The sequence below is a fragment of the Lolium rigidum genome, chromosome 3 (genome assembly GCF_022539505.1).
Source record: "Lolium rigidum isolate FL_2022 chromosome 3, APGP_CSIRO_Lrig_0.1, whole genome shotgun sequence".
Taxonomy (NCBI): Eukaryota; Viridiplantae; Streptophyta; class Magnoliopsida; order Poales; family Poaceae; genus Lolium; species Lolium rigidum.
In genome coordinates, this window is record NC_061510.1 from 382216495 (window position 1) to 382236191 (window position 19697).

The 19697-nt window shown below is 47.1% G+C and overlaps 1 protein-coding gene across 1 annotated transcript; it reads right to left on the bottom strand.

Annotated features, from left to right (window-relative positions):
- Window positions 1-859: 859 nt before the first annotated feature.
- Window positions 860-2952, bottom strand: LOC124700691 (L-type lectin-domain containing receptor kinase SIT2-like). The gene has a single exon (XM_047232777.1). The coding sequence runs from the start codon at window positions 2931-2933 to the stop codon at window positions 897-899; it is 2037 nt and encodes a 678-aa protein (XP_047088733.1). The 5' UTR covers window positions 2934-2952; the 3' UTR covers window positions 860-896.
- Between the last annotated feature and the right edge of the window lie 16745 nt (window positions 2953-19697).

Here is a 19697-nt window from a genome sequence, read left to right on the forward strand (position 1 = left end):
CCGAGCCGGATCCACCAACCAACTCTGGAAGTCGGATCCGGCCTGACCCATCAGGGGTAGCCGGATCCAGTACGGCGTAAGGAAAGGCGGATCCTTGACGTGCACGGCAATGTAATATTCCGTAGTTAGACAACTTGTATTCCGGCTAGGACTCTCCGTGTAAACCCTAGATCCTGACGCCTTTATAAGATGGATCCCGGGAGCCCTAGAGGCACAACCACAACTCATTGTAACAACGCGAAAGCGCCCAGATAATTCCAGATAAACAATAGTAAGCTCTGTCATCGAGCAGGTGTTCCGAAGCTGGGTAATCGCGTACCACCGTCCCGTGGACTCTCCGCCCGATGCCCCTACTTCTTCTTCCCCTTGTGAAGATCCCTCCTTCGAGGTTGAATATGCAACGACACTAGGCCCTCTGTGAATTGTCAGAACTTCGGGCCTTCCGTAACGTTCATGATTTTGCCTAGGCAATCCTTGTAAGCATGCTGATGTATTTTAACTATTTTCTAGATTCATATGATGCAACTTTTTTTTTGTCCTTATTTTGCAGATGGACCGCAAGTGGATGTACCTCCAAAATCGTGCCAAGAACATCTACGTCAATGGTTTGTCTCGTTTTTTGGATGTTGCTCAAGAAGATATTCTCCCCCAATTCCTGAAAAAATGTTTCTCAACTTTTTCTAGATATGTATCTAGATAAAGTTGAAAGTTTTTTTTGAGATGACGGGAGTAGTTTGTTCTTTGTAGGAACGAACAATGGGCGAGCTGCCCATGTTTGCAGTGTCATGTATCTCCAAGCAAAGTACTATATCAAATATTCAGGGTACCTTGCTTCTTTCAATAGTATTATACTCGTGATATCTGATCAATAACTCGAGTTCAGATATTAATGCAAGTCATCTCCCTCCGGAGAGTCCACTGATTGTGCCCATGGTGATCATCGTGGCCGACGACGGACCCGACGCCGACACGACGAACGAGTCAAATCCTTCACTCTGCATCAGGGCTAGCATACTGAAGCTCATCTGCGTGGGCGTCAGCTCGGGCAACGGCATGTCGCCTTCGAGATACTGCATGACCTGCCGCATGCTAGGCCTCGCGCTGGGCAACGGGTGAGAGCACATCAGCCCCAGCTTGAGTGCCATGACCACCTCGTCGGCGGCATAGTCGCCGCCGAGCTTCGCGTCGACCACCTCGAGGAGCGACTCCTTATGCCAGTGCTCGAGCACCCAGTCGACCAGCATCAGGCGCCCGTCATCCATGGTCTGCTCGACGGGCCTCCGGCCGCAGGCCACCTCGAGGATGAACGCGCCAAAGGCAAACACGTCTGTGAGCGGCGACGCCTTCCCCGTCCGCGCCAGCTCCGGCGCGAGGTACCCCATGGTGCCGACCACGTGCGTCGTCTGCGGGTCTTCGCCGTGGTCGTACAGCCTGGCGAGGCCGAAGTCGCCGAGCCTCCCGTTCATGTCGGCGTCGAGGAGCACATTGCTTGCCTTAATGTCCCGGTGTATGATCACCTGCTCGAAGTCCTCGTGGATGTACAGCAATCCCGACGCGACGCCCTTGATGATCCGGAATCTCTGTGCCCAGTCCAGCGTGGCCGGCTTGTCCTTGCCGGCGTAGAGGTACTTGTCGAGGCTACCGTTGGACATGTAGTCGTAGACGAGGAGGAGCTCGCCCTTCCGGCGGCAGTAGCCGAGCAGCTGCACGAGGTTGCGGTGCCGGAGGCGGCCGATGGTGACCACCTCGGCTATGAACTCCTTGATGCCCTGCCTCGACTCGTGCGACACCTTCTTCACCGCCACCTCCAGCTTGGACTTGGGAAGCACCCCCTTGTGCACCCGCCCGAATCCGCCGAAGCCCAGCAGCGTCTTGCTCTTGAACCCATCCGTGGCGCGGAATAGGTCCTTGTACGTGAACCTGTGCGGCCCGAAGTCCGACTCCCAATCCTCCCGCACCTCGGCATACATGTACCGCCGCCGGACGAGCAGGATAACAACCGCGACCACGCCGAGGACGAACGCCGCGCTGGCTATCGGCAGGACGATCTCTAATACCTTAGAACGCGCCTTGGCGCCAAACGGCGGCAGCTTCGGCAGACTGCCTATGTTTATGGGAGGAGCAGGGCCGTCCATGGCGAGGCTCCATCCGAGCAGATAGTGGCGCGACCTCACCGTGCCCGTCGCCGAAGAGAAGCCGGCGTACGCTGGCTCGACGAGCACTCCCGAGAGGTTGTGCTTGGCTGACACCAGGGGCGTCGAAGGCTTGGCGCCGTTCTTCAGGGGAGCCAGGAACACGTTGATCTGCGTGGACTCGCTCTCGTAGTCCACCCACACCTGCATCGCCTTGCCGCTGATCAGGAGCAGGTCCCGGAACGCGCCTGTCTTGTCGTCGTAGTAGCCGGCAGGGTGGACGGCGACGGACTCGAGGTTGTTGACGTCGATGCCGACATGGTTATCGTTGGGGTCCTTGAACTCTTTGCTCTCGATGGTGTCGAGCTCCACGCCGAAGATGTGATTGGTGTCGTTGCCGTTGTTCGAGCTGTTGAGGAAGCCAAGGTACTGGCTCGGCAGCGCGCCCGAGAAGTTGTCCTTCCCGACGAAGAAGACGATGCCGTGGCCGCTCAGGTCGGAGTAAGGGGGGATGATGCCGAACACGAATGAAGCAGAGAACGAGCGCACACCACCGCCCGGCGACCTCCACAGGCGCAGCGGCGTCCGGTGGACCGCGTGGCTCGAGGCCTGGGGAGTGCCGTTGGTGAGCTCGAGGAGCCCGCTCGACGTCACTGCCGCATTGCCGTCCAGCGACAACGAGGCGTTCGAGCCGGTGAAGCCGGAGTAAACGAACTGCTCATCGTCGCCGGCGCCGAGGACGGCGACGCCGAAGCCAGCGAGGAGGAGGCCCACGACGAGGAATAAGCGGGGATTCTCCATGGCAGCCACCCCCACTATAGCAAATAGATGACCGTGGTGCGTGCACTGCAGCCGGCGCGCCGTGATATAGATTGCAGCTCGGCGTCGATCGGAGCTAGCCGCTGCCACGTCAGTGTCCGGCTACTATTCAGCGCGCTTGACTTGGGTGCTGGGGTCTTCGCCACCCGCAGGCCGCAGCTGCGGCGGCGAATCACGCTCGTCGCGTGCTGTGCCTAGAACCAAGTGATTAGAACGTCAGATCTATCTTCGTCCTGTTAATTTGGTCCAAGTCGGAAGTTTCCAAAGCATGCAGGTGCATACACACCCGCCAATCGCGACGAACTGACAAGGACATTTAAAAACTGCAGACGAGATCGATAGATCGAGACTGCTCTGTAATTTAACAGTAATGCTACACATACATAAAATTGTTACGGAATTTCTTACGGACATCAACTAGCAACGTACGACATTAGAACTTGCCCCGATTCAAGGGGAGAATCAAAGCTCAGCCAACCAACTGATTACATGTCAGTCCGTATAAACTTTTGTAAGCCAAACTGTCCGTAGGTGTAGGATTATTGGTAATTTAAGGTCGGCAAGTTTACTTTGCTGGCATGGGTAGGTACGTAACATATATGCGTGGTTTCCATGTTTCGTAAGAAAATCATTTTTGCGAGTTTTAGATGGACGTTTCAAATTACACAGAAAATTGGGTGGTTGAGAATCAAGTTAGTTCTAAGCCGATCAAAAACTAAGGTGTCCGAAGAATTTATTTGTTTCGATTTCTTTTCTTTGCATTTTTTGATATCTCACGAGGATTTTCTTTGTATGAATGAAACCTTGAAATCTAGTCATCGGTAGGTGTCTTTGGAATGAGCGCGATATATAGTGGTGGTGACAGAGTGAGTGACTATACATTTGTAGGTTTGTAGCCGATGTTTCTGGAAAGTTAGCCAACTATGGGGTGTGGTGTGATCTACCTATGACTAGGATGTAGCACGGTGAATGTCACTATTGTCCATCCCTTCATCTTGGCGTTGCGAGTTTGGTTGTTTGCTTCCAAGTGATGCGGCCACCAGTGTCGCTCACGGGTGACACCGGGGGACCCAAACCCTAGCTCCGCTAGCCGTTTTCGTGCCCCTCCCTATCACCGATGGCTCTGGCCTCGGTAGCGCGGGCTCTATCCCCAAATGATGGACAGTGATCCTATGGTTGTGTGATGCAACGGAGGCTGGATGTCGAGACAATGGCCCCATGCAACTAGGCTGGTGGCGGAGGAGGAGGCGAGGTGGAGCGGCGCACAGGGTGAGCAGGTCAGGTGGGGTCGGTCCTCGGCGATGCCGTCTGCAGCGCAGCTGCCATGGCGTCCGGCTAAGGCTGTGGGCCCGTCTAGGGTCCAATCTAGGTTGGTGGGTCGCGGCGACCACAGCCTGCATCGGCCAAATGGTTTTAATGTCCCTGTGTGGTGGTGACGCGGGACATTTCGGGTCTTATCTAAGCCGGTTCTAGTGCGGTCGGTGGCAGTCAAGTTCGTCTTTTCATCTGCAGCCGGTTGGTGGCATGGGGGTGTGGCCGGTCTCCCCCCTCCTCATTGGATATCTAGATCAGAATTGATTCGGTCGCGCACGTTCTTATCATTGGACAACGAGGCTTCATGAGTGTGTGGCGCGAAGCTTCGCTTTTTGGTCGGTGTCATGGGACATGTCTAAATATTGATGTCCATGGCAATAAACGTGGTGGAAAAAGTTATGGTGGCGGCGATCAGTGGCTTGTAGTTACGGAGAGGAGTGTTGGCTCTGAGGAAGAAGACTTGCGGGGCATGTTTCCTGTGTGTCAACTATTGAGGATTTGCAGCAGCAGCCTTAGCAGGTGGGAGTGGTAGCACATGTGGACAACATTATTTGTGTGGTGCTTCTTGAGTACCAAACCACGATTTTGAGGGTGAAAGCCCAAGATCTTGTCTTCGCTGGTTATACCTGACAATAACATTGCTCAAGGCATTCTTTTGGGAACTCGCTCTTACTCTAGGGTCAAAACTCGAGATCCTTGATCACGCAACGATAATGTCTTGGAGGCATCACTATTGGAGAAACTCTTTTACGGTCCAACTGTTGTCTTCGATGGTGTTTAGAGAGTGGTTATTGCAAGCGTTTCATCACTCTGATTAGGTCTTTGTTTTTATTCCTCTCTTCTTCATTTTATTCTCGGGCGTGGGCGTCCTTCATATCTTTCGATATCTTGTTGTCGCTGAGACTAAATATAATTAGTATTTTTGCAATATTAATATATTTTTAGCAAATTGGTTCGTTTGGTAGATTGTGCTGGGACTAAAGCCAAACGGGCCCCTAGCCCAGTTCTCCCCCTCTTTCTCTTCCATATCTGCACGTTAGAGACAATGAATTAAGCTCGAAAATTCTAGAAGACTTAGAACAGTCAATCCTATCTAGTACTCTACTAGGTCCTTGATTTTTTTTTTTTACAAGGCGCGTATCTTTAATTCTTGGTCCGCTTCTTGCCACGACGGTTCATAACTTCAGGTTTGAAAGTCTTGTCCATTGTCCAGTCCTGTACATGAGAGTAAGAGCATCTCCACTCGTCCCCCCGAACAGGCCCCCGGCGAGCGTTTTTTCCATCCGGACGGCGTAATTCGGCCCAGTCGCGCCCCCGGTTCCTCGTTTTCGTCCGGATTTGGGCCTAAATCCATCCGGCGATCCCACGCCATCCCCGGCCCCCCGGGGAGCGCTCGGGGACTCCGGACGAGTGAAAAGCGGGCGTGGCCCCAACTTGTCGGCGACAATGGCCTCCGATCTACGGCAAAACCCTCGTCTTCCCGATCTACGGCAAAACCCTCGTCTTCCCGATCTACGGCAATACCCTCGTCGAACGAAAGCTTTGAACTCTCAAGTGGTGCAACATAGATAGATTATATATATATTTCGAATATAATTCGAATAAACATAGAAATTACATATAAAAACTTTAAAACTAAACTACTTCTTCTTCTTCTTAGAAGGCCCCGCCTCATCGTCGTCGCGGCGACGCTTCCGGCTCGTCACCTCCTCGTCGGAGGAAGTTGAGTCCTCCTCGTCGTCGTCCTCATCGACCTCTTCGTCCTCTTCCTCCTGCTCCTCCTCCTCGCTCCTGCTCCTCCTCCTCTTCCTCGGCCTCTTCCTCGGCCTCGCTCCACGGCCTCTTCGTCCTCCTCCTCGTCGTCAAACTCGTCCTCGCCGGCCGGCGGGGGGAATCGTCGCTGCTCGGACGATGCGGCTGGATCCCACCAATGGCGCCATCCGGGCGGCTTCCCCTCGCTGTCGGTGTCCGATGGCCAAGAGATATCGCTCATGGTTGACGGAGGATGGTGACGAGAGAACGGATGAATGGCTCGGCCCGTCGAAAACCGTTTATGTAGGTCTCTCGACGAAAGAGAGCGCCGGTTGCTCTTCCGCGGAGTTCGTGCTCCATTACGGCGGTTCTCGCATCGAGGCCACTTCGACCGTTCCCGACGAGTCGTTTCGGCTCTCCGGTCCGCTCGCGACGGTTCAATGCGGCGAGGGAACTCCGACGATTGCCCTTCCCGGTGACTGCACCGTCGCTATGCACGCGGTGGGTGCGCGTCCATGAGCTCGCGGCTGGAAAAATGGGCCTCCCCAGGCCAAAAACTACATCCATCCGGCGCTAAATTTCGCCGGATTTGGGCGTGGGGAGCCCAAACGAGTGGGGATGCTCTAAGCAAGACGAAGGTGGACGACAACGATTGCAGTGATGATCGCCGATGACTTGTCGTGCATGCGTGGCACGCGAGAGGAGAATCGCTCCGAGACAGGATGTTGATTGATGGTCAAAAACGTTGAAATGCTCGGTACCACTCGTATTAGGAAGGTCTGATTATTTTTTGAGGATAGCAAGGTCTGATTTTTTTTTTTTTTTTTTTTGAGGATATGAAGGTCTGATTTGATTCCAGTGGCTGCTCTTTCATCCAGCCGGTTGCTACAATCGTCTTCAGCCGCCGACAGTCAGACTCGACTTGACTGAGCGGTTGTTGTCGATTGCGATGCGAGGCGACGGGAGACTGCCTTGTCCAGAGCCGTTGATTCGGGCTGCAGCATTCTCCGAGGCTGGGACCTCGGACTCTCAGGGCATCTCCAACGGCGCGACACAAACGGACGCTGAGCGATCGTTTGGGTCCGCCGGGCCGAAAAATGTGTCTGGTATCACCTTCAGCGGCGCGACGAAAGTGATCGGACCATCCGCAGAGACGCAAACCTGGCCAAAGTATGCTTCTCTGCGGACACTGCGCGGACACAAAAAATGTTCGCTCGCGTCTGGCGGACGTTTCGTCTGGCCCGCCTGACAGTGACTCAGCGTCGATGCGTCTTCTCCGCCAGTACTGGCGCCGAGGCGTCGCTTCAGCAGTCTGCGGCCGCGTAAATGGCGATGCCTCGCGTGGCGCGCGGCCGTCGCCTACCTCTGCGCACGAAGTAATGGCGATGCCACGCGTGCCGCGGTTCCCGAACACTTTTGCTATTGTTTTGCCTCTAATTTGTGTATTTTGGATGCAACTAACACGGACTAACGCTGTTTTCAGCAGAACTGTTCTGGTGTCTCGTTTTTGTGCAGAAATTCAACTTTCAGGAAAATCCTCGGAATTTATGCGGAAGGTCCTATTTTTCCAGAATACTTACGGAGCCAGAAGGGCAAGCCAGGTGGGGGCCCGAGGGCCCCACACACTAGGCCGGCGCGGCCCAGGAGGGGCCCGCGCGGCCCTAGTGTGTGGCGGCCTTGGTCGGCCCCCGACGCCCTCCTTCGGACTACTTATGGCCTTCGACCTAAAAACGCACGGGGAGAAGTCGAAGTCGCCATAAACCCTCCAGAACGCCGCCACATCGCGAAACTCCGTCTCGGGAGCCAGAAGTCTCCGTTCTGGCACTCCGCCGGGACGGAGAATTGGAGGAGATCATCGCCATCATCACCACCGACGCCTCTCCATCGACCAGCCATGTTTCCCTATCCATGTGTGAGTAATTCCCCCGTTGTAGGCTGAAGGGGATGGTAGGGATTGGATGAGATTGGTCATGTAATAGTATAAGATTGTTAGGGCATAGTGCCTAGTGTCCGTAATTGGTACTTTGATGATATTGTTGCAACTTGTTATGCTTAATGTTTGTCACTAGGGCCCGAGTGCCATGATCTCAGATCTGAACATGTTATTATTTCATCATGATATTCATTGTTTATGGTCTTACCCGCAAGTTGTATACACATGTCGATGTCCGGAACCAATGGCCCCGAAGTGACAGAAATCGGGACAACCGGAGGGGATGGTAGTGATGTGAGGATCACATGTGTTCACGGAGTGTTAATGCTTTGCTCCGGTACTCTATTAAAAGGAGTATCTTAATATCCAGTAGATTCCCTTGAGGCCCGGCTGCCACCGGCTGGTAGGACAAAAGATGTTATGCAAGTTTCTCATTGCGAGCACGTACGACTATAATTGGAACACATGCCTATTGATTGCTTTGTACTTGGACACCGTTTTATTATTATCCGCAAATGCCCTGCTTGATTGTTACATGAGTTTCTCTCATCCATGCAACGCCCGTTATCCGTCCCCGTGCCTACGATATTTTAATCCTGTTGTTTACTAAAATCACTACTGCTTGTCTCTCGTTACTCTGCTGCTATTATTTCACTACGCTCTTGCTATAAAGCTGACTTACTTCGATAAACTCTTGCGAGCAAGTCTGTTTCCAAGTGCGGCTGAATTGACAACTCCATTGTTAAGGCTTTCAAGTATTCTTTGTCTCCCCTTGTGTCGAATCAATAAATTGGGTCTTACTACCCGCGAAGACTGCTGCGATCCCCTATACTTGTGGGTTATCAAGACTGTTTTCTGGCGCCGTTGCCGGGGAGCATAGCTTTATTTGGAAGTTCACTTGGATTGATATTGTTCGCTACAAATTCTCCATCATGGGTAAAACTCGCGATCCTAGAGTCGCCATATTACCATCCACTACAAGAAAAGGTACAACTCTGAGTACCTCTGCTGCTCTTGATTCACCATCTGTGATTGATAAACTTGTTTCACCACCACATGCTTTACATGCTGGTATTTCTGCTGAATCTGAAAATTCTTATAATATTGATGATGCTTCTGCTGTGCTTGATGATAGTGGTTCATTGGGATCTTTTCTAGATGCTACAATTGCTAGGTCTAGACAAATTGAAAATGCTGAAACTCCTGATGCTACTACACCTGTTAGTTCACTTGAACTTGATTATTCTAGTGATGATCCTGATGAAGATTATGTGGAGCTTAATGATGATCTTATTAATAGATGCAATGCTACTGCTGATGCAAGTAAAATTAAAAAGTTTCTCACACAATATCTCGTTAGACATAAGTTATCTCCCGATCCTAAATTTGCCACATCTCCTATATGCATTAAGGATAAAGATTATGATTTTTCTCTTGATCTATCTCATATAGCTATTGTAGAGAAAGCACCCTTTTGTGGTACTGAAAAAGAAAGTGCTGTAGAACACATGATTGAAGTTTCTTCTATGAGTAGCTTGTTTTTTGATGATATCAAGATGCGTACTTACTTTGTCGCTAAAATCTTTCCTTTCTCATTAAAGGATGATGCTAAAACTTGGTATAATAATTTGCCTCCTGGTTCTATTAAAAATCCAACTGATTTGCGTGATGTTTTCTTTCGAAAATACTTTCCTGCTAGTGCTCAACATATTGCTTTACAGAGAATTTATAGATTTGACCAGGGAGATGAAGAGAAATTGCCTGAGGCTTGGGCAAGATTTTGTTCTCTTATTAGAGCTCTGATACGTCTCCGATGTATCGATAATTTCTTATGTTCCATGCCACATTATTGATGATATCTACATGTTTTATACACATTATATGTCGTATTTATGCATTTTCCGGCACTAACCTATTAACGAGATGCCGAAGAGCCGATTCTGTCGTTTTACTGCTATTTTTGGTTTCGAAATCCTAGTAAAGAAATATTCTCGGAATTGGACGAAATCAACGCCCGGGGTCCTATTTTGCCACGAAGCTTCCGGAAGACCGAAGGAGAGTCGAAGTGGGGCCACGAGGTGGCGACACACCAGGGCGGCGCGGCCCGAGGCCACGGCCGCGCCGGCCTATGGTGTGGGCCCCTCGTGTGGCCCCCGCGTTGCCCTTCCGCCTACTTAAAGCCTTCGTCGCGAAACCCCCGATGCCGAGAGCCACGATACGAAAAACCTTGCGAGACGCCGCCGCCAATCCCATCTCGGGGGATTACGGAGATCACCTCCGGCACCCTGCCGGAGAGGGGAATCATCTCCCGGAGGACTCTTCACCGCCATGGTCGCCTCCGGAGTGATGAGTGAGTAGTTCACCCCTGGACTATGGGTCCATAGCGGTAGCTAGATGGTTGTCTTCTCCTCATGTGCTTCATTGTCGGATCTTGTGAGCTGCCTAACATGATCAAGATCATCTATCCGTAATTCTATATGTTGTGTTTGTCGGGATCCGATGGATAGAGAATACTATGTTATGTTGATTATCAATCTATTACCTATGTGTTGTTTATGATCTTGCATGCTCTCCGTTATTAGTAGAGGCTCTGGCCAAGTTTTTGCTCTTAACTCCAAGAGGGAGTATTTATGCTCGATAGCGGGTTCATGTCTCCGTGAATGCGGGGAGTGACGAGAAACCTCTAAGGTTATGGATGTCTTGTTGCCACTAGGGATAAAACATTGATGCTATGTCCTAGGATGTAGTTATTGATTACATTACGCACCATACTTAATGCAATTGTCCGTTGTTTTGCAACTTAATGCGGAAGGGGTTCGGATGATAACTTCGAAGGTGGACTTTTTAGGCATAGATGCATGCTTGGATAGCGGTCTATGTACTTTGTCGTAATGCCCAATTAAATCTCACAATATTCATCATATCTTGTATGTGCATTGTTATGCCCTCTCTATTTGTCAATTGCCCGATCGTAATTTGTTCACCCAACATGCTATCTTATGGGAGAGACACCTCTAGTGAACTGTGGACCCCGGTCCATTCTTTTACATCGAATACAATCTGCAATACTTGTTCTACTGTTTTATGCAAACAATCATCATCCACACTATACATCTAATCCTTTGTTACAACAAGCCGGTGAGATTGACAACCTCGCTGTTTCGTTGGGGCAAAGTACTTTGGTTGTGTTGTGCAGGTTTCACGTTGGCGCCGGAATCTCTGGTGTTGCGCCGCACTACATCCCGCCGCCATCAACCTTCAACGTGCTTCTTGGCTCCTCCTGGTTCGATAAACCTTGGTTTCTTTCCGAGGGAAAACTTGCCGATGTGCGCATCATACCTTCCTCTTGGGGTTCCCAACGAACGTGTGAGTTACACGCCATCAAGCATATTTTCTGGCGCCGTTGCCGGGGAACTGAAGAAAAGCTACACCACAAATATTTCTAACTCCCACGTCAACTACGCACCAGCATATTTTCTGGCGCCGTTGCCGGGGACATCAAGACACGCTGCAAGGGGAGTCTCCACAATCCAATCTCTTTACTTTGTTTTTGTCTTGCTTTATTTTATTTAATTTTTTTTGCTGCATTATATCAAAACACAAAAAAAAATTAGTTGCTAGCTTTACTTTATTTACTTGTCTTGCACTCTATATCAAAAACACAAAAAAATTAGTTACTTGCATTTATTTTATCTAGTTTGCTTTATTTACTACTGCTAAAATGGCCACTCCTGAAAATACTAAGTTGTGTGACTTCACAACCACAAATAATAATGATTTCTTGCGCACACCTATTGCTCCACCTGATACTACAGCAGAATTCTTTGAAATTAAACCTGATTTACTGAATCTTGTTATGCGAGAGCAATTTTGCAGTGTTAGTTACGATGATGCTTGCTGCCCATCTCAATAATTTTGTTGAATTGTGTGAAATGCAAAAGTATAAAGATGTAGATGGTGACATTATAAAATTAAAATTGTTTCCTTTCTCATTAAGAGGAAGAGCTAAAGATTGGTTGCTATCTCTCGCCTAAGAATAGTATTGATTCATGGACTAAATGCAAGGATGCTTTTATTGGTAGATATTATCCCCCTGCTAAAATTATATCTTTGAGAAGTAGCATAATGAATTTTAAACAATTAGATAATGAACATGTTGCTCAAGCTTGGGAAAGAATGAAATCTTTGGTTAAAAATTGTCCAACCCATGGACTGACTACTTGGATGATCATCCAAACCTTTTATGCAGGACTGAACTTTTCTTCGCGGAACCTATTGGATTCAGCTGCTGGAGGTACCTTTATGTACATCACTCTCGGTGAATCAACAAAGCTCCTTGATAATATGATGATTAATTACTCTGAATGGCACACGGAAAGAGCTCCACAAGGTAAGAAGGTAAATTCTGTCGAAGAATCCTCTTCCTTGAATGATAAGATTGATGCTATTATGTCTATGCTTGTGAATGATAGGACTAATGTTGATCCTAATAATGTTCCGTTAGCTTCATTGGTTGCTCAAGAAGAACATGTTGATGTAAACTTCATTAAAAATAATAATTTCAACAACAATGCTTATCGGAACAATTCTAGTAATAACTATAGGCCATATCCTTATAATAATGGTAACGGTTATGCTAATTCTTATGGGAATTCTTACAAAAATAATAGGAACACACCCCCTGGACTTGAAGCTATGCTTAAAGAATTTATTAGTACACAAACTGCTTTTAACAAATCCAGTTGAGGAAAAGCTCAATAAAATTGATATTCTTACTTCTAAGGTTGATAGTCTTGCCTCTGATGTTGATCTTTTGAAATCGAAAGTTATGCCTAATAGGGATATTGAAAATAAAATTGTTACTACAGCAAATGCCATCCAAGTTAGAATTAATGAGAATATAAGATTGATGGCCGAATTGCATGCTAGGTGGGAAAGAGAAGAAAATGAAAAACTAGCTAAAGAGAATAATGTAGCTAAAGTTTGGACTATTACCACCACTAGTAATGTTAATGATTCACATGTTTCTGCACCTCCTACTATCAATGGTAAAATAATTGGTGTTGGCAATGTTACTACTCCTAGTGCAAAGCCCGCAAAACTGCCGGAAATTGTTAAAACTGCTGAAACTGCCTGTGATAAAACTGCTGAATTTTTTTCCAACATTGGGGATGATGATCCCATTGCTTTAGATTGTAATGGTTTGGATTTTGATGATTGCCACATCTCTGAAGTTATAAAGTTCTTACAAAAACTTGCTAAGAGTCCTAATGCTAGTGCTATAAATTTAGCCTTTACAAAACATATTACAAATGCTCTCATAAAAGCTAGGGAAGAGAAACTAAAACTTGAAACTTCTATTCCTAGAAAGCTAGAGGATGGTTGGGAGCCCATCATTAAAATAAAGGTCAATAACTTTGATTGTAATGCTTTATGTGATCTTGGTCCAAGTATTTCCGTTATGCCTAAGAAAATCTATAATATGCTTGAGTTGCCATCATTGAAGAATTGTTATTTGGATGTTAATCTTGTTGATAATGCTATAAAGAAACCTTTGGGGAGAGTTAATAATGTTCGCATTACCGTTAACAATAACCTTGTCCCCGTTGATTTTGTTGTCTTGGATATTGAATGCAATGCATCTTGTCCCATCATATTGGGAAGACCTTTTCTTCGAACTGTTGGTGCTACCATTGATATGAAGGAAGGTAATATTAAATATCAATTTCCTCTCAAGAAAGGTATGGAACACTTCCCAAGAAAGAGAATGAAGTTACCTTTTCATTCTATTATTAGAACAAATTATGATGTTGATACTTCGTCTCTTGATAATACTTGATATACACTTTCTGCGCCTAGCTGAAAGGCGTTAAAGAAAAGCGCTTATGGGAGACAACCCATGTTTTTACTCAAGTACTTTTGTTTTATATTTGAGTCTTGGAAGTTGTTTACTACTGTAGCAACCTCTCCTTATCTTAGTTTTGTGTTTTGTTGTGCCAAGTAAAGTCTTTGATAGTAAGGTTCATACTAGATTTGGATTACTCGCAGCGATTCTGATTTCTTTGCTGTCACGAATTTCGACCTGCCTCTCTGTAGGTAGCTCAGAAATATATGCCAATTTACGTGCGTGATCCTCAGATATGTACGCAACTTTCATTCAATTTGGGCATTTTCATTCGAGCAAGTCTGGTGCCTCAATAAAATCCATCTTTACGGATCTGTTCTGTTTTGACGGATTCTGCCTTTTATTTCGCATTGCCTCTTTTGCTATGTTGGATGAATTTCTTTGATCCATTAATGTCCAGTAGCTTTATGAAATGTCCGAAGTGTTAAGAATGATTGTGTCACCTCTGAACATGTTAATTTTTATTGTACACTAACCCTCTAATGAGTTGTTTTGAGTTTGGTGTGGAGGAAGTTTTCAAGGATCAAGAGAGGAGAATGATGCAATATGATCAAGGAGAGTGAAAGCTCTAAGCTTGGGGATGCCCCGGTGGTTCACCCCTGCATATTTTAAGAAGACTCAAGCGTCTAAGCTTGGGGATGCCCAAGGCATCCCCTTCTTCATCGACAACATTATCGGGTTCCTCCCTGAAACTATATTTTTATTCCATCACATCTTATGTGCTTTGCTTGGAGCGTCGGTTTGTTTTTGTTTTTTGTTTTTGTTTGAATAAAATGGATCCTAGCATTCATTGTGTGGGAGAGAGACACGCTCCGCTGTTGCGTATGGACAAATATGTCCTTAGGCTTTACTCATAGTATTCATGGCGAAGGTTGAATCTTCTTCGTTAAATTGTTATATGGTTGGAATCGGGAAATGCTACATGTAGTAGTTCTAAAATGTCTTGAATAATTTGATACTTGGCAATTGTTGTGCTCATGTTTAAGCTCTTGCATCATATAATTTGCACCCATTAATGAAGAAACACCTAGAGCTTGCTAATTTGGTTTGCATATTTGGTCCCTCTAAAGTCTAGATAATTTCTAGTATTGAGTTTTGAACAACAAGGAAAACGGTGTAGAGTCTTATAATGTTTATAATATGTCTTTTATGTGAGTTTTGCTGCACCGGTTCATCCTTGTGTTTGTTTCAAATAACCTTGCTAGCCTAAACCTTGTATCGAGAGGGAATACTTCTCATGCATCCAAAACCCTTGAGCCAACCACTATGCCATTTGTGTCCACCATACCTACCTACTACATGGTATTTCTCCGCCATTCCAAAGTAAATTGCTTGAGTGCTACCTTTAAAATTTCCATTCTTCACCTTTACAATATATAGCTCATGGGACAAATAGCTTAAAAACTATTGTGGTATTGAATATGTACTTATGCACTTTATCTCTTATTAAGTTGCTTGTTGTGCGATAACCATGTTTCGGGGACGCCATCAACTACTCTTTGTTGAATATCATGTGAGTTTCTATGCATGTCCGTCTTGTATGAAGTAAGAGAGATCTACCACTTTAATGGTTAGAGCATGCATATTGTTAGAGAAGAACATTGGGCCGCTAACTAAAGCCATGAATCATGGTGGAAGTTTCAGTTTTGGACATATATCCTCAATCTCATATGAGAACACTAATTGTTGCTACATGCTTATGCATTAAAGAGGAGTCCATTATCCGTTGTCCATGTTGTCCCGGTATGGATGTATAAGTTGAGAATAATCAAAAGCGAGAAATCCAAAATGCGAGCTTTCTCCTTAGACCTTTGTACGGGCGGCATGGAGGTACCCCTTTGTGACACTTGGTTAAAACATGTGTATTGCGATGATCTCGGTAGTCCAAGCTAATTAGGACAAGGTGCGGGCACTATTAGTATACTATGCATGAGGCTTGCAACTTGTAAGATATAATTTACATAATACATGTGCTTTATTACTACCGTTGAAAAAATTGTTTCATGTTTTCAAAATAAAAGCTCTAGCACAAATATAGCAATCGATGCTTTCCTCTTTGAAGGACCTTTCTTTTACTTTTATGTTGAGTCAGTTCACCTATTTCTCTCCACCTCAAAAAACAAACACTTGTGTGAACTGTGCATTGATTCCTACATACTTGCATATTGCACTTGTTATATTACTCTATGTTGACAATTATCCATGAGATATACATGTTACAAGTTGAAAGCAACCGCTGAAACTTAATCTTCTTTTGTGTTGCTTCAATACCTTTACTTTGATTTATTGCTTTATGAGTTAACTCTTATGCAAGACTTATTGATGCTTGTCTTTAAGTACTATTCATGAAAAGTCTTTGCTTTATGATTCGAGTTGTTTACTCATGTCATTACCATTGTTTTGATCGCTGCATTCATTACATATGTTTACAATAGTATGATCAAGGTTATGATGGCATGTCACTCCGAAATTATCCGTAGTTATCATTTACCTGCTCGGGACGAGCAGGAACTAAGCTTGGGGATGCTGATACGTCTCCGACGTATCGATAATTTCTTATGTTCCATGCCACATTATTGATGATATCTACATGTTTTATACACATTATATGTCGTATTTATGCATTTTCCGGCACTAACCTATTAACGAGATGCCGAAGAGCCGGTTGTTGTTTTCTGCTGTTTTTGGTTTCGAAATCCTAGTAAAGAAATATTCTCGGAATTGGACGAAATCAACGCCCGGGGTCCTATTTTGCCACGAAGCTTCCGGAAGACCGAAGGAGAGTCGAAGTGGGGCCACGAGGTGGCGACACACCGGGCGGCGCGGCCCGGGTCTTGGCCGCGCGGCCACGGTGTGTGGGGCCCTCGTGTGGCCCCCCGCGTTGCCCTTCCGCCTACTTAAAGCCTTCGTCGCGAAACCCCCAGTACCGAGAGCCACGATACGGAAAACCTTACTGAGACGCCGCCGCCGCCAATAACATCTCGGGGGATTCTGGAGATCACCTCCGACACCCTGCCGGAGAGGGGAATCATCTCCCGGAGGACTCTTCACCGCCATGGTCGCCTCCGGAGTGATGAGTGAGTAGTTCACCCCTGGACTATGGGTCCATAGCAGTAGCTAGATGGTTGTCTTCTCCTCATGTGCTTCATTGTCGGATCTTGTGAGCTGCCTAACATAATCAAGATCATCTATCTGTAATTCTATATGTTGTGTTTGTCGGGATCCGATGGATAGAGAATATGTAAGGGTACATTGCCCCTATGTGTGGTTTTGGTAATTAATGACAACCCCTATGGACCAATGTTTTCATTGAGTTTATATGAAGGAATATTCCATAGGTACTACTTGCTCTCCATGTGTTGGATTCAAGTATGGATGTCATGAAGATAAAGGTATACCTTGTGTATTGGCATCAAGATCATCGGTATGAAGATATATATGTGATATGATCAAGAAGAAGAAATGAAGATGGAGTTCTTATGTGGAACTCAATATTAGCCATGCTCTATCTTATGTGAGTATGAGAAGATACAAGGTTGAGTTGGGCAAGTTCAAGATGAGCATCTTGAGTGAATCACATGCTTGAAGCTTGCCGTCCATTTGGTGATAATGGACATGTGAAGATGTGCATCAATGGGGATTTCCCATCATAGTGTATGGGGGAGTATTCGTGAGTCTTCACGAAGCAACATTGATCAAGTGAGGCATTCCGGCTTGAGTGAAGCTTGAAGAGTTATCATCAAGATCAAGCGGGATGCGCAAGGCAAAGGTATGGACTTGCTAGGTTTTCCTTTTACCGGTCTCAAGGTGGATGTTGGGAGACCGGATTATAGGATAGATAGCCGCACTATTAAGAGGGGCTTTCGGTTAAGTAACTTGATCACATCATCTTAGGGAGCTCAATCCTTTGCATACTTTGCATATCCTTATTGCTTCTTGGTGTTTCTCTGTGTGAGGTTCTTGAGCTTGTTGCTAGCTTTACAACAAGCCCAAGTTCATCGAAAACGGAATCCGCATGCATCTTCTATTGCGTTTTCGAGTTTGGACGTCTTCACCGTTTCTTGACGGTGGGAGACTCCCTCTCTAAAATCATCTAAAATGTTCTGTGAGGAGTCTCCGTATTTCATGTTAATCGGAGTTCGGGAGCAATAGTTATTAAAGAAAAGGTAAAAGAGAAAAAGAAAAAGAAAAGAAAAAAAGGGGGGAGGCGGCCGGTTGCCGCCCGGCCTGCCGGACCGCATGCCGGCCCACCCGGTCAACCGGGCGGCCACCGGCCCACGCGCCAGCCTGGCCCAGCTCCCCCTCCGGTCAGACCGGACTTCAACCGGCCCAAGCGCCGGCCTCTCCCCCGCGCGGCCCGTGACCGGTCTTGGGCCAGGTCCGCGACATGCCCAGCCAGCTGCTCCTCCGGTCCGACCGGAATCCGGACCGGGCCGCCTCCACGCGCCTTGGCCCACGCGGCCTGCTGCTCCCCCCGCGCGCCTGTGGCAAATCGGCCGCCCAGCGCGCTGTGCACCGCTCCCGGTCGGTGGGCCGGTCCGGCCGGACAGGCCACCGGCCTCTCCGGCCCAGGATCCGGTCGGCCGGCCTGCTGACCGGCTGGGCGACTTTTTAGGCGTTTTTTATGCGTTTTCCACCCCGTTTCTTCCCCAACGGTTATTTCTTCTTCCCCCACTATAAATATCTTTCTTCTACCTTGAGACAATTAGTTCTTCCTATTCTCTCACCTCCATTGTTGCTATTTGAAGAACTTGCTCTCCCCCTTGATTCCTCCAACCATTCTTGCTCATATTTGAGGATTTGAGTGAGGTGATCTAGATCTACACTTCCACCGAACCATTTCTTCTCTAAGTGAGGGAATCTCTTGGGATCTAGATCTTGGAGTCTTTGGTTGACTTTCCCCCTTGTTCTTCCTCTCCAATCTCATCCTAGCATTCGTTGCTTTGGTGGGATTTGAGTGTGAAGGACTTGAACACCTCCGGTGTTCTTGCTTTGCATCATTGCATAGTGTTGAGCTCTCCACCACGATTTGTTCGAGTGAGAGACCGTGAGCTTGTTACTCTTGGAGGGTGACCTCCTAGTTGGCTTGGTTGGTGTCCCGGTGATCTCTTCGTGGAAGATTGTGAAGGGGCCCGGGCTTCTCCTTCGTGGAGCTTGTGAAGTGGTTGTGGAGCTTGCCATCTCCGGAGCGGAGGAAAAGCTAACCATAAGGAAAGGGCCATTATCCTTCGTGGGTGTGGTTCGGAGAATAGGGTGAGCCTTCGTGGCGCGGGGAATCCTTTGTGGGACCTCCACTCCTCCAAACGTGACGTACCTTGTTGCAAAGCAAGGGAACACGGGAATACATCCTCGTCTCCGCGTGCCTCGGTTATTTCTATACCCGAGCTCTCTTTCCTTGTGATAGCCATCGTGCTTGAAGTATACATATCTTGCTATCACTTGTGCTACATATATCTTGTGCCTATCTTGCTTAGCTCTAGTTGCTATTGTTACACTTAGTTGAGCTTAGCATATTTAGGGTTTGTGCTTGTAAACTAAACGATAGTTTAATTCCGCATTCTTACAAGACAAATCCGCAAGAGTTTGTAATTGCCTATTCACCCCCCCCTCTAGGCGACATCTCGATCTTTCAGAATACTATGTTATGTTGATTATCAATCTATTACCTATGTGTTGTTTATGATCTTGCATGCTCTCCGTTATTAGTAGAGGCTCTGGCCAAGTTTTTGCTCTTAACTCCAAGAGGGAGTATTTATGCTCGATAGTGGGTTCATGTCTCCGTGAATGCGGGGAGTGACAGAAACCTCTAAGGTTATGGATGTACTTGTTGCCACTAGGGATA